This window comes from Loxodonta africana, chromosome 3, assembly GCF_030014295.1.
Source record: "Loxodonta africana isolate mLoxAfr1 chromosome 3, mLoxAfr1.hap2, whole genome shotgun sequence".
Taxonomy (NCBI): Eukaryota; Metazoa; Chordata; class Mammalia; order Proboscidea; family Elephantidae; genus Loxodonta; species Loxodonta africana.
In genome coordinates this window covers 14,035,022-14,051,100 of record NC_087344.1, presented here as the reverse complement: position 1 = coordinate 14,051,100, position 16,079 = coordinate 14,035,022, and the positions used below count along the sequence as shown (strand labels likewise).

Genomic DNA, 16,079 nt, shown 5'->3' with positions numbered 1-16,079 from the left:
GCTTTTGCACATTGATCTTGTATCCTGCAACCTTGCTGAGAGTGTATATTAGTCCAAATAGAATTTTAGCAGATTCTTTAGGATTTTCTCTATGTCATCTGCAAATAGAGGGAGTTTTATTTCTTCCTTTCCAAGTTGGTGCCTTTTACTTCTTCTTCTTCCTCTTCTTATTCTTCCTTTTTTGCATAATTGCCCTATCTACAACCTCCACCGCAAGTTGAATAGATATAGAATGAGTGGACACCCTTTTTTTGTTCCTGATCCAAAAGGAAAGTATGCAGTCCATTAAGTACAATGTTAGCTGCGGGTTTTCCGTACATTCCATTTATGAAGTGGAAGAAAGGGATATATGTAGAGGTAGTAAGACTATTACGTTGAAATACATGAAAACAGTACTTTTATATGTCAAAAAGAGTGAAACGCTGGGAATTTCATAGAATTCAACCCAATATAAGGAATAGCTAAGAAAATGTTAAATACAAAATTCAGGATAGTGGTTATTTCTTGGCAAGAGGGAGGATGATTAGACTGAGAGTCTCACAGGAGGATTCTAGATGACTGTAAATGTTATTTTTCTATTTAAGTGGTGGACATATATGTTCGTATTATATGAATATTCTATAAGAAAAATAGTTAAATTACACAAATTTTATATGTGTGCTATGTTTCACAAAAAGTAATCTTTCATGTATCATATTTTAAATACATTCTAGTATTAAAGATATGTTTCCAGAATATAGAACTCATCACTATTTCACAAGGGTCTTTTTAACCATGTTTTCTCTAAGGGCCTATCCACAGGGTCCAGAGTCAGTGGTCCTTGAATGAGGGGCAGATAGCTGCAGATTTAACAAAGACCCAAGATGCTGCAGGTGGCTAAGGCCATCACTGGGTGAAATCCTGCCCTAGCAAATGCCGTGGAGGCCAGTCTGAGAGCTGTCCCCAGAAGTGGTCGTGAAAATAATGGAAGTCAGTGAGGATGAGAACAAAAGGCTCTCTGGCATTCAGTTTTCCAGGGAGTCATCCATTCTCACTGTGAATTATCTCCTTAGATCAAAAAAGATCCTCGATAAAACCAAACTTTCTCCTTGCTTCCCTATAGTGTCACATCCAACACCTCCCCTATACAGTTGAGTCCTTCAAAGACTACAGTGGCCTTATTAGCTTTATTCAAGCACATTTGATGTGTGGATTTCATCTGAAATGAATAAGAAACAACAGAAAGGGTGACACGAGGTAAAAAGAAGTCAAACTCATTGCTAGCAGGTAATCAATGAGAAGGAATCAAAGGAAATTAACTGTCAGGGAAACATAATTCATCTTAGCCTGCAAAACCCATAATTGTGTCTTTGATTATATTACTAGATTCACTCAAAACACTGATACATATTTAAATAAAGATGAGGAAAACTAACTGCTAAAGCAAATGTTAAAAAATGCGCGAAAGCAAAAAGATTGCAAGGTCCAAGAATAGATGGCTATATATGGAATACAATATTAGCTAAATTTCATTGAATACTTACGGTATGCCAGACATGGTGCCTACTGCGTTCCCAACGGTAATTGCATTCTTGATCAGTGTCACTCCAACTGTAATACTTGGACTATCCACAGTGAAATCAGCTATGAGCTTGTCAGACATGCACATTCAGAGGCCCACTTCACAATAACCAGAGCCAAACCCATTGCTGCTGAGTCAATTCTGACTCATAGCAGCTCCATAGGGTAGAGTAGAACTGCACCCATAGGGTTTACAAGGAGCATTTGTTGGATTCAAATGCACTACCTTTTGGTTAGCAGGCAAATGCTTAACTACTGCACCACCAGGGCTACCAAAATCGCTGAGGATGAGCCCAGGAATCTGTGAATTAACAAGTTCTCCAGTTCTCATACACATTAACGCTGGAGAACAACTGCTGTAGGCAATATGTCAAATCCACTCATAATAATTCCATTCCCTTAACCAGAGAATGGTTTATGAAGGGTTTTGTATGTCCCAATTCAGGCACATCAGCTGTGAAAGGATGTCTTCTAAAAGAGTCATTGGAAAAGTAACCTCTTTATTAAAGAAAAAGAAAAGAAAAAAAGGCATAGTCAGCTTTCCGGTATACAATGCCTGTAAGTGATGCAGCCATCTGGTAACCTGGGAAAACCTGTCCTAGCACACAATCAATCAAATATCACAAAGCTAGAGAGGAGCAAAGTCAGCTTCCCATACCTATTTTGCACTACTGTTAGTCACTATGGTATATAGCCATTGTAGCAAAAGAATTGAAGGCAAGAACACAGATACTCGTACACCAATGTTCATTGCAGCATATTCACAATAGCCATAAGGCAGAAACAGGCTAAATGCCCATCAACAGATGAATGGATAAGCAAAATGTCATAATGCAATGGAGTACTACTTGCCATAAAGAGAAATAGTCCTGATACATCCTACAACATAGATGAACCTTGAAAACATTATGCTGAATGAAATGTCAGTTACAAAAGGACAAATACTATATGATCCCACATAAATGAAATACCTAGAATAAGCGAGTGTATAGAGACCAAAGTTTATTACTGCTTATCAGGGTCAGTGAGTAAGAAAAAAGAAAGGGAGACTCATTGCTTAGGGACATTGGCTAAGAGTGATGGAAAAATTTAAACATGAATAGTGGTGATGATTGCACAACATGAAGAAAGTAATTAATGTCACTAAATGGCACGTGTAAAAAATGTTGAAATGACAAATGTTTCATTACATATATAGTTACCAAAATAAACATAAATAAATAAATGCTTTAACACGTCTTGCTAATAAGGTAAAAATTGTCACAAGACAGAAGCATGTATAAATAAATAAATATACTCATAAGTAAAAATGCATTTGAATTGATAAACATATAAAGCTTTTTATCATCAAAATGAAAAAAAAAAAAAGACTCTTGTTACCACAAAAATGTAACATTCTGATTCCCCCAGTACAATTTCACTATGACTCATCTAGAAGCCCAAGGCTAAGGCAGATAATACAATCATGAAAAAGATGTTCTCCACAGGAGTTTCTTCAAGGCTCCCTTCATGTCCCTGTTCCTCAGGCTGTAGATAAATGGGTTCATCATTGGAGGGACCACAGTGTACATCACTGAGGCTACGGCTGTCTTCTTGGAAAAATGAGTAACTGCAGAACTAATGTACACCCCAAAAGCTGTCCCATAGAATAAGAAAACCACTGACAGGTGAGAACCACAGGTGGAGAAAGCTTTATACATTCCACCAGCTGATGGTATTCTCAGAATGGAAGAAACAATTTCAATGTAAGAGAAAATAATCCCAAGGAAAGTAACACCACCCAGTATACTTAGTAAATATGTCAGGATGTTATTGACAAGAGTATTGGAGCAGGCAAGTTTGATGACCTGAGCAAGTTCACAGAAGAAGTGAGGGATTTCCCTGTCTGTGCAGAAGGACAGCCTTAGTATCATCAGACTGTGGAGCAGGGCATCCATCAAACTAATAAGCAAGGACAGCAGAATCAGCAGGCCACAGAGGTGAGAGTTCATGATGACTGTGTACCTCAGTGGTTGGCAGATGGCCACATAGCGGTCATAGGCCATTGCTGCAAGGAGAAAATTTTCCATGCCTGCGAATATCATGAGGAAGCAAACCTGGGTGAGGCAGCCTGTGTAACTGATGGTTTTGCTCTGTGTCTGGATGTTCATCAGCATTTTGGGGACCGTGGTGGTGCTGAAACAGATGTCAGTGAAGGACAGGTTGGAGAGGAAAAAGTACATGGGGGTGTGGAGGTGGGAGTCTGAGCTGATGGCCAGGATAATGAGTAGGTTCCCCAACACAGTGACGAGGTACATGGTCAGGAATAGTCCGAAGAGGAAGGGCTGCAGTTCTGAATCCTCTGAGAGCCCCAGGAGGGAGAATGCTGCTATACCAGTTTGGTTTTTTGATGTCATGTTGTTGATTAGTCTCATGATGGAAGTGATAGGAAACAGATGTACAAAGATTGCTTATTTTAGAGAAATCCTCACATTTGTATTGTGAAATGAAGTGAACACTACAAATATTTTTTCTGTCTCCTTCCCTCTCCCACTCTTTCCTTTCATCTGCCTCTGTCCCATCCTCTCTACCTTCCTCCCTTCTTCTGTTTTCTATCACTTCTGTTATCATATCAACAAAAAAATTTCCATCTGAATAAATACCCAAGTGGTCTCCTTGATTTTGTTCTTGTTGTGTGCCTTGAGTGATATCAGTCTAATAACAGCCTTACAGGACAGAGTAGAACTGGCCCCTAGGGTTTTTCAAGAAGGAGCTGGTGGATTTCAACTGCTGACCTTTTAGTTAGCAGCCAAGCTCTTAAACGCTATGCTACCAGGGCTCTTTGCTTTAAAAGTCTTGAAGTCTCTGACCACGTAGGTAATATCTATGTGTTTATTGAATACTGTTTATCAACATTGTGCCCAGTAATAGGAATGAAATAGAAAAAAGTACATGGTTTTTACCTTTGGAATTTTCCAAAGCCTTCAAACTAGCAGAAAAACAAATTCTACATCTGCGTTTTAGAGCAATGTTTCTCAAACTGCTTTTCATCAGAATTAGCTGAAGGGCTTTTTGAGCCTCCACAGAGTATAGGCTTCAGAATTTGGAGTCTAAGCCTCTAAATTTGTTCTTTCTAAGAAATTCTCAAATGCTATTGCTGATGGCCTGGGACCACCCTTTGAGGTCCACTCTTCTAGAACATCAACCATTATGGCCCATGTACAATCAGCTCATCTGCAGGGAGGAACAGATGTGGTGCACTTCATGAGGAGATGGGGACCTGGCTCACCAGGCTCTGCAGAGGGACTTGGGGAGGAGTTCAAGCCCTTGACTCAACCATTTTCAGTTCTTCCTCAAAATCATACCTTTCAATTTTTTGTTTCCATTTAAAGTCCCATCATTTAAGTTCTTATTCCTTGTTATTATTGTTCTAATTAATAGCAGTATTATTAGAATGTATAATAAATATCTTAATTGTCAAAAACTGCTGCCATTACTACTACTAACACTTACTGAGTCCTGACTATTTCAGGAGGTTTTCAGGATTTGCTGTAGTTATTCTCAAAACAGAGATGTGAATTAGGAACTTCTATTTTCCTACATTATATCCATGACCTCAAGCGAAGGTAAAGGAGAAGTGTGGTGAATTTACAGATACAAAGTACATGGTACTCTGGAAAACAGCACTAACAGGATTTGAACTCAGGCTGTGAGATCTTAGAGCATACATCATACCACCACATGATACAACCTCTGAGTAGGGGATGACCAGGCATCCTGAAGGGTCAACAGATTCCATCACTTGCCTTTTGAAAAGTTCCACCTGAATTAAAACCCAAGTGCTTTCCCTGGTATTCAGGGTTATCTAAACTCTGACCACATAGGTAGTGACAGCATCAAAACAGGACCCACACTCAGGAACTGAAGTCAAGACAGAATGTGCTACCTGAAATCTCAAGCTGTTATCCTATTATGTCAGTGAGACTCTTTTCTTCCATTTATTTGAAGATGGAAACATTATCTTCATAAATGGTATATACCCATTGTTACAGAGTTGATTCCAAATTACAGCATCCCTATAGAACAGAGTGACACTGCTATATAGTTTCCAAGGCTGAAATCTTTGGGAAAATAGACTGCCACATCATTCCCCCATGGAGAAGCTGGTGGGTTGGACAGCGAACCTTTCAGTTAGCAACAGAGCTCTTAATCACTGCACCACCAGGGCAACAAGCTGATATGTAGCACATCCTTTTTTCCCAAAACAGAAGAATGGGACGAAAGAGGAAATGCATGGGTCTTCAAAAACTGGAAAATAAAAAAAGCAACAATTTGTTAGTGTGTCCTAAGCAAAATCCTGACATCTTTGCTTTTTAACACTTTAAAGAGGTTTTTGGCAGCAGATTTGCCCAATGCAATGTCATCTGATTTCCTGACTGCTGCTTCCATGGGTACTGATTGTGGATACAAGTAAAATGAAATCCCTGATAACTTCAACAGTTTCTCCATTCATCATGATGCTTATTGGTCCAGTTGTGAGGATTTTTGTCTTCTCTTTGTTGAGGTCTAAGGCATACTGAAGGCTGTAGTCTTTGATCTCCATCTGTAAGTGCTTCAAGTCCTCTTCACTTCCAGCAAGCAAGGGTGTATCACCTGCATATTGCAGTTTGTTGATGAGTCTTCCTCCAATCCTGATGCCCCATTCTTCTTCATAAAGTTCTGCTTCCAAGATTATTTCCTCAGAATACAGATTGAATTAGCATGGTGAAAAGATAAAACCCTGATGCACACCTTTCTTGATTTTAAACCATGCTGTATGTCCTTGTTCTGTTTGTACAACTGCCTCTCAGTCTATGTACAAGTTCTGCATGAGCACACTTAAGTGTGCTGGAATTCCCATTTTTCACAATGTTATCCGTAATTTGTTACAATCCACACAACTGAATGTCTTTGCATAGTAAATAAAACACAGGTAAACATCTTTCTGGTATTTTCTGCTTTTAGCCAATATCAGCCTGACATCTGCAATGATGTACCTCATTTCAAATTCTCTTCTTCGTTTCACATCCTCTTTTGAATCCTGTTTGAATTTCTGACAGTTCCCTATTGATGAACATGTTACAACCATTTTTTAATTACCTTCAGCAAAATTTTACTTGTGATATTAATGAAATTTTTCAATAATTTCTGTATTCCATTGAATCAACTCTCTTTGCAAAGGGCACAAATATGGATCTCTTCCAGTCAGTTGTCCAGAAATTTATCTTCCAAATTTCTTGGCATAGACAAGCAACCGCTTTCAGCATTAAATCTGTTATTTGAAACATCTCAATTGGTATTCTATCAATTTCCAGAGACTTGTTTTTAACCTATGACTTCAGTGCAGCCTGGACTTCTTCCTTCAGTACAACTGGTTCTGCATCATCTGCTACCTCCTGAGATGGTTGAACATTGATCAATGTTTTTTGGTGTTGTGACTCTGTATTCCTTCCATCTTCTTTTGAGACTTCCCGTGTTGTTCAATATTTTGCCCATAGAATTCTTCAGAATTGCAACTTTATGTCTGAATTCTTTCCTAGTTCTTTCAGCCTGAAAAATGCCAAGCATGTTCTTCCACTTTGGTTTTATATTTCCTGGTCTTTGCACATTTCATTATAATACTTTAATATTTCTTCTTTAGCTGACCTTTGAAATCTTCTGTTCAGCTCTTTTACTTCAACATTTCTTCCATTTGCTTTAGCTACTGAAGTTCAAGAGCAAGATTCAGAGTCTTTTCTTCATCCATTTTGGTCTTTACTTCATTTCCTGTCTTTTTAATGACCTTTTTCTTTCTTAATGCATGATGTCCTTGATGTCATCCACAACTCATCTGGTCTTCAGTCACTGGTGTTTAAAGTCTTAAAAATGAAAAGTGTCACTTTGAGGACAAAGATTCACCTGGTTCAAAGCATGGTATTTTCTATCATCTTATATGCATGGGAAAGATGGACAGTGAATAAGGAAGACTGAAGAAGAATCGATGCATTTGAATTATAGTGTTGGCAAAGAATATTTATAATACCATGGACTTCCAGAAGAATGAACAAATATGTCTTGGAGGGAATACAGCCAGAATTGTCCTTAGAAGTGAGGTAGGTGAAAATTTGTCACACTTACATTGAACATGTTATCTCCAATCCCTGGAGAAGAACATGATGCTTGGTAATGTAGAGGGTCAGTAAAAACAAGGAAGAACCTCAACAAGGTGGATTCACACAGCAGCTGAAACAATGGGCTCAAGCATAACAAGAATCATGAGGATGGCGCAGTGACTTGTTCTATTGTACATAGGGTCACTAGGAGTCAGAACTGACTTGTTAGCACCGAACAACAACAACGAGCAGAGCCAAGAATAAGAAAGACACACTCTACCAACACAAACATCTAGGCTGCTTACCGGAGGATCTCAATGGTAGTAGAAAAAGAAGAAAGATTGTCAAGTCAGCCTTAAAGGAGAAAAAAGACACTGAGCAAAGTACAACTGGACACCTCAAATATTTATGTAGTTGTGGGACTTAAAAAATTCAATCAATACAAGTTGTTCAGCAAGGAGCCTGACATCTGGTCGTTGTGAAGTACTATTTAAGGCTATAGCGATGACTCAATAAGATAATGGAACTTATTTTTAGAAATTCCTGACCTTCCCAAACGCAACAATGTATGAAATAAACACATATAAACTCTTTTCTGTTTGACTGCCACTCACATTTTTACATGTAAATCAATGGAAAAAGAAACCATAGAATTTCAAATTTCAAATGGAATAGAACTCATAATTAATCTCTATTAATAGATTATTACTTTCAGATTTATTTTTTCATTCCTTTCTTCTCTTTCCAGATAGCACGTTGGATCTGTTCCTCCCTTCCTCGTTCCCTTTTTATGACAGAGTATTCGAATAACCCCTCCCTGCTCAATAGCTTCATCCATTCCCTCTCCGTTTTATGTTTTGACTCATAGTCTACACTGTATAATTAGCATATGTTAGAAAAGGTAATATGAAAATCAATTGTGATACTTTGAATCTTCTTTCCTTCTGTTCCTGGCTTGGCCCCATCAAACCTGGGTCAGGAAGCATGGGCACTGGTTCTTTTGGGAATCCTGAGGCTGTGTACTGAGATCATCTCCAGGACACTCCCATTTTTTCGATATTAAGATGAGACCCCTGAAGATATCTCGATCTCTAAAACAGGTAACAGTTGATCGACTACATCTTCGATACATTTCCCCTTTATTCTTATAAACCAATGCTGTAGAAAAAGTCTGTGAAAGTGTCTATTTCAAAAATGAACAACTCATTAGGATCCTTGTTTTTTTAGCTTAATGGCACAAGGCAAACAAACTCTGCTCTCCCAACACAAACATCCAGGCTGCTTGAAAAGAGGCTCTGGCTGTAAGCATGAAGTTCTGACAACAAGCAACCTTAATAACCAGAAACCATGAAACCCAGAGCTGTCAAGTCAATTCTGGCTCATAGTGACCCTATGGGACAGAGTGGAACTGCCCCATAGAGTTTCCAAGGAGCGCCTGGTGGATTTGAACTGTCGACCCTTTGGTTAGCAGCCGTAGCACTTAACCATTATGCCACCAGGGTTTCCAGCAACCTTAATAGCATCAATCAATTGGTTTAACATTTGGTCACAGACACTCCTGACTTTAATCCAGCCTGTAGCACTTGCTTTATCAACAAAGATATTTTTAGAACTCCTTGAGAATCTTCCATCACCTCATTGTATGATAGGAACCATCATAAAACCTTACTGCAATTTTGTAAGGATGAAAATGAGTAGACAAAACCATCAAGTATGGTGTTCAACAAATGACATCGTCTCAATATTTCCTGTTCTGATTTGTTCTGCATGGGCATAACCTGATGGTTTATTATAGAACTGAGTAATTGTTGCACAAAAATCAGGGAAGAGTAGACAGAGAAAGGACATACCTAGCAAGATAATTACAAATTTTACGGAGGAATAGATATGGTAAAAGTCCACTGGGACTCTTCCTCATGTAAAAAAGCAAAGGGAAGAAAGAACCCCAATGAATATGAATGATATCAATGTTCATCTCTAATGATATATTATAAAATATATAGCAATTAAATTGAATAAATTAGATCTAGATGTATCAACACAAATAATGAAAACTCAGAAGAAAAAAGTACCTTGTCTAAAATGACAGGTATAGGAAGGGAAAATTTAAGTAAGTTTTAAAATAACATAGATATAAATTTACATTTTTTTTATCACGAAACATTTCAAGCATGCTGAGAAGTACAGAGAAAAATAATAAAATCCTGGTTTTTCACCACTGTGCACCATCAAATTAAAATCAATGTCACTGAACAATTTGTGTAGAAATTATTGAATGGAAACCTAACCTGCTATGTAAATCTTCATCAAAAACACAATATTATCTAAAAAATATGTTGCCATGTTTCCATTATTTTTTTAAATGAAATAATGCATGTTTATTTGAAATCCTCCTTTATTTTTCACATCTCAATATTTTTCCCTCCTCCAGGGGAACAACACAGAACTTGTATGCATTAGTCCCCTGTGTATTCAATATATTTATTATGATGCTATCCATAAGCAGTGTTTTTGTTTTGCTTTAATACATTTATATACTCTAATTACTCCTTAAAAATAATACATTTAATAATTTATCAGTCTTGGTATTCTTTGTTTTGATTCATTAACTCTAACTACCTTAAGATATTCCACTCGATCACATCACAATTTATGCTTTTTCCAGGTGATGGGCATTTTTACTGGGGTATATATAAAAAATTATATATTTTTTATACACATACACACACACACTTTAAACTGCACTGGAGACCAACCAAATTCGAGACTGTGGTTGCCTCTTAGGAAGCAAAGAAGGGAAATGGAGGGGACTATAAAGAGTATGTCTTCTTTATGTGTACCATTTTGTTACTTTAACAAAAAAAATGGCAAAATGTCAACATTCATTAATTCTGGAAGCATTGGTACATAGGTGTTTATCCTATTACTCTGTGCTGTATTTTCTTTAAAATATTTAAAAGAACACTGGTACACTTGGGATGTAGCTTGTGGAGTCAACCTGGTTCTCCAACTCCACTCTGAGTCCTCAGAGCCCAGTACTGGGGCCAAGGCCAAAGATCCCCCCCACGAAAGGGTGTCAAGACCCAAGTACTGAAAGATAAGGAGAAGCTGACCACATGCCCCAGCCCCCTGCCAAAGAAATAAAGGAAAATTTTAAAGAATCTAAAACATTTATAAAAATTGAGCAAGGACAGGTTTCTTTTGAGGTTGGAAAAAAATTCACGGAGCTTGAGGGTCAGAGTAGATGATTAGCAGAATGAGACCTGCTCAAGTACTGCTGCAAATGTACAAGGAAGTATGTCAATAAGGTGATGAACAATTAGGCAGGGACCTCACCTATGATTCCACTCTGCTCCTCTTCTACCAGAACACAACTCACTGCTGCCCCAAATAGGCTGATAGACAAAGACCTCTCCCTATTTTCAAAGGATAAACTAGGTGTCAAATTACCTTGGTGCCAGCACTAAGGAATGACATTCAGTTCTCCCAGGAAGTTGAAGGATAAAAATGGAAGCTCTGTATTGATGGAGCACAGAAGAGAGGGGATGGGCCAGGAAGCCTCCTGTGGAAAGTGATGGTCCCTGAGACAAGGCTCAGATGTGCTACCTACTGGCCTGGTCAGGGTTGTTGAGTGCATGGCCACAGGCAGACTATTTATAGTCTCTGCAACCTTAGAGCGTTCAATATCCAAAGCTCCTCATTAGTCAAATTCTTTTGCAAATCCTTACGGAGTAAGTCTCAGAGAAGGAAGAGCTTCACTTTGGCTGACTCCCTCATTCTGAGAGGCCAGGAATACGCATTGATACCCATCACTTCCTCTTTTCTCTATCTCCTTCTGCTCACATCCATTTCAAGTACCTTACACACATGGACACACCTACCTTCTGTAATTGACTCTAGTCTTCTTTCATTAGGTACGTTGAAAAGAACTGCTGTCCTAACAACATCAGGAAGAATGATACCACATGCAGGCTCAAAAGTACAGTGCGTTTATATGGGTGTATGAATTACCAATACAAATACAAATATAGCGAATGTATCCTTAAAAATGCACACTAACGACTATTTCTATACATTACTCATTAGACGTTTATCAGGTTTGTACATATTATATTTAGCCCTTTCTAATACATTTTCTGTAATCAATATGGACTGAACATGTAACAGACATTTTACATGCTTTTTAAAATTTTTCTACCAAATTTTCTCAATTTCAAATTAGTAGGTTCAATATACATTTGTTTTCCACTATAGTTTGAGATCATGGCTCTTTGTTACCAATATTGTTGAAGTAGATTACAAAGAATCAAATAATCAGTCTACCTCTCATGTAATGTACCTTGGTGGTTATAACCGGCTGTTGCTTGGGGTATGTTCCTTAAGACAGCAAACTTATTTTTAGGTGAGAGATATGCTATAATAATAAAGACCTGTGATCCTGATGCAGGAATAGATACAACAGACCACTTGATCTGAAAACAGAGCCCCTCAAAAATAGCAACATGAATGGACAGTGTATTTTCTTTTTAATTTTTTTGTGCTTTAAGTGAAAGTTTACAAATCAAGTCAGTCTCTCGTATAAAAATTTATGTACACCTCGCTATATACTGCTAGCTGCTCTCCCCCTAATGAAACAGCATACTACTTCCCTCCACATTCTATTTTCATGTCCACTTGGCTACCTTCTGACCCCTCTGCCCTCTCTTCTCCCCTCCGGACAAGAGCTGCCCACATAGTCTCATGTGTCTACTTGATCCAAGCAGCTCACTCCTCACCAGTTTCATTTCCTATCCCATAGTCCTGTCTGAAGAGTTGGCTTTGGGTATGGTTCCTATCTTGGGCCAAGAAATGGTCTGGGGACCATGACCTCAATGGTCCTTCTAGTCTCAGTCAGACCATTAAGTCCGGTCTTTTTATGAGAATTTGAGGTCGCATCCCACTGCTTTTCCTGCTACCTCAGGGTTTTTTTGTTGTGTTGCCTGTAAGGGCGGTCATCAGTAGCAGCCGGGCAAGATCTAGTTCTTCTCGTCTCAGGCTGATGCAGCCTCTGGTTTATGTGGCCCTTTCTGTCTTTTGGGCTAGTAATTATCTTCTATCTTTGGTGTTCTTCATTCTCCTTTGGTCCAGGTGGGTTATGATCAATTGATGCATATTGGATGGCTGCTTGCTAGCATTTAAGACCCCAGATCCCACTTTCCAAAGTGGGATGCAAAATGTTTTCTTAATAGATTTTATTATGCCAATGGACTTAGATGTCCCCTGAAACCATGGTCCCCAAACCCCCACCCTTGACACACTGGACTTTGAAGCATTCAGTTCATTCAGGAAACTTCTTTCCTTTGGTTTAGTCCAGTTGTGTTGACCTCACCTGCATTATGTGTTATCGTTCCCTTCACCTAAAGTAGTTCTTATCTTCTAATTAGTGAAAACCCCTCTCCCTCCCTCCTCCCCCTTTCTCATAACCATCAAAGAATATTTTCTTCTCTATTTAAACTGTTTTTTCAGTTCTTATAATAGTGGTCTCTTACAATATTTGTCCTTTTGCAACTGGCTAATTTCACTCAGCATAATGCCATCCAGATTCCTCCATGTTATGAAAGGTTTCACAGATTCCTCATTTTGCTTTATTGATGCATAGTATTCCGTTGTGCAAATATACCATAATTTATCCATTCATCCACTGATGGGCACCTTGACTGCTTCCATCTTTTTGCTATTGTAAACAGTACTGCAATGAACATGGGTGTGCATATATTTGTCCGTGTAAAGGCTCTTTTTTCTCTAGGATATATTCCAAGGAGTGGGATTGCTGGATCGTATGGTAGTTCTATTTCTAGCTTTTTAAGGAAGTGCCAAATCAATTTCCAAAGTGGTTGTACCATTTTACATTCCCACCAGCAGTGTAGAAGTGTTTCCACCTCTCCACAACCTCTCCAACATTTATTATTTTGTGTTTTTTGGATTAATGCCAGCCTTGTTGGAGTGAGATGGAATCTCATTGTAGTTTTGATTCGCATTTCTGTAATGGCCAATGAAGAAGACCATTTCCTTATGTATCTGTTAGCTACCTGAATGTCTTCTTCAGTGAAGTGTCTGTTCATATCTTTTGCGTATCTTTTAATTGGGTTTTTTCGTAGTTGATTTTTTGCAGTATCCTGTAGATTTTAGGCATAAGACACTGATCAGAAATGTCATAGCTAAAAACTTTTTCCCGGTCTGTAGATAATCTTTTTACTCTTTTGGTGAAGTCTTTGGATGACCATGTTGCTGTTGTTAGGTGCTGTCGATTTGGTTCCAACTCATAGAGGCCCTATGCAAAACAGAATGAAACACTCCCCAGTCCTGAACCATCCTCACAATTGTTGTTATGCTTAAGCTCATTGTTGCAGCCACTGTGTCTCTCCACCTTCAAAGTATGAAAGATGCAGTCTCACCATCCTTGCTTCTAAGGAGCATTCTGGCTGTACTTCTAAGACAGATTTGTTCGTTCTTTTGGCAGTCGATGGTATATTCAGTATTCTTCACCAACACCACAATTCGAAGGCATCAATTCTTCTTCGGTCTTCCTTATTCATTGTCCTGCTTTCACATGCAAATGATATGATTGAAAATACCATGGCTTGGGTCAGGCACACCTTGGTCTTCAAGGTGACATCTTTACTCTTCAACACTTTAAAGAGGTCGTTTGCAGCAGATTTACCCAATGCAATGCATCTTTTGATTTCCTGACTGCTGCTTGAATGGCTGTTAATTGTGGGTCCAAGTAAAATGAAATCCTTGACAAGTTCAATCTTTTCTCTGTTTTTCATGATGTTGCTTGTTGGTCCAGTTGTGAGGATTTTTGTTTTCTTTATGTTGAGGTGCGTAAAGAATGAGCATAGATGTTTGATTTTTAGGAGCTCCCTGTTATCTAGTTTTTCTTCTCCATTTTTAATAATGTTTTGTATACAGTTTATGACATGTATTAGGGCTCCTAGCATTGTTACTATTTTTTCTTCCATGATCTCTATTGTTTTAGGTTTTATATTTAAGTCTTTGATCCATTTTGAGTTAGTTTTTTCAGTGGTGTAAGGTATGGATCTTGTTTCTTTTTTTTTTTTTTTTACAGATTGATACCCAGTTATGCCAGCAGCATTTGTTAAAAACACTGTCTTTTCCCCGTTTAACTGACTTTGAGCCTTTGTCAAATTATCAGCTGCACATATGTGCTTGGATTTATGTCTGGATTCTCAATTCTGTTCCATTGGTTTATGTATCTGTTGTTGTACCAGTACCAGGCTGTTTTTACTACTGTGATGGTATAATATGTTCTAAAATCAGGTAGAGTGAGGCCTCCCACCTTGTCCTTTTTCAGTAATGCTTTACTTATCCAGGGCCTCTTTCCCTTCCATATGCAGTTGGTGATTTGTTTCTCCATCTCATCAAAAAATTGTCATTGGTATTTGGATCAGAATTGCATTGTATCTATAGAAAGGTTTTGGTAGAATAGACATTTTTACAATGTTATTTCTTCCTATCCATGAGCAAGCTTTGTTTCTCCACTTACATAGTTCTCTTTTGGTTTCTTGCAGTAGTCTTGCAGTTTTCTATGTATAGGTCTTTTACATCTCTGGTAGGATTTATTCCTAAGTATTTTATCTTCTTGGGGGCTACTGGAAATCGTATTGATTTGGTGATTTCCTCTTCAATGTTCTTTTTGTTGGTGTAGAGGAAGCCATCTGATTTTTGTATGTTTATCTTGTATCCTGATCCTCTGCTGAACTCTTCTATTAGTTTCAGTAGTTTTCTTGAGGATTCTTTAGGGTTTTCTGTGTATAAGATCATGTCATCTGCAAATAGAGGTACTTTTATTTCTTCCTTACCAATCTGGAGGCACTTTATTTCTTTATCAAGCCTAATTGCTCGGGCTAGGAACTCCAGCACGATGTTGAATAGAGTGGTAATAAAGGGCATCCTTGTCTGGTTCCTGATCTCAAGGGGAATGCTTTCAGACTCTCTCCATTTAGGATGATGTTGGCCGTTGCCTGTTGGCTTTGTATAAATTCCCTCTATTATGTTGAGGAATTCTCCTTCTGTTCCTATTTTGCTGAGAGTTCTTATCATGAATGGGTGTTGAACTTTGTCAAATGCCTTTTCTGTATCAGTTGATAAGATCATGTGGTTCTTGTCTTTTTTTTATTTATATGATGGATTACATTAATTGTTTTTCTAATGTTGAACCATTCCTGCATACTTGGTATGAATCCCACTTGGTCATGGTGAGTTATTATTATTATTTTTGATGTGTTGAATTCTATTGACTAGAAGTTTTTTGAGGATTTTTGCATCTAAGTTCATGAGGGATATATTTCTGTAATTTTCTTTTTTTGTGGTGTCTTCACCTGGTTTTGGTATCAGGGATATGCTGAC

At 38.1% G+C, this 16,079-nt stretch overlaps 1 protein-coding gene across 1 annotated transcript; it reads right to left on the bottom strand.

Annotated features, from left to right (window-relative positions):
- Window positions 1-273: 273 nt before the first annotated feature.
- On the bottom strand, window positions 274-4,378 carry LOC135230609 (olfactory receptor 7G2-like). Its single transcript, XM_064280538.1, has one exon. It carries the CDS (start codon window positions 3,972-3,974, stop codon window positions 3,024-3,026), a length of 951 nt encoding a protein of 316 aa, XP_064136608.1. The 5' UTR covers window positions 3,975-4,378; the 3' UTR covers window positions 274-3,023.
- Window positions 4,379-16,079: the final 11,701 nt, after the last annotated feature.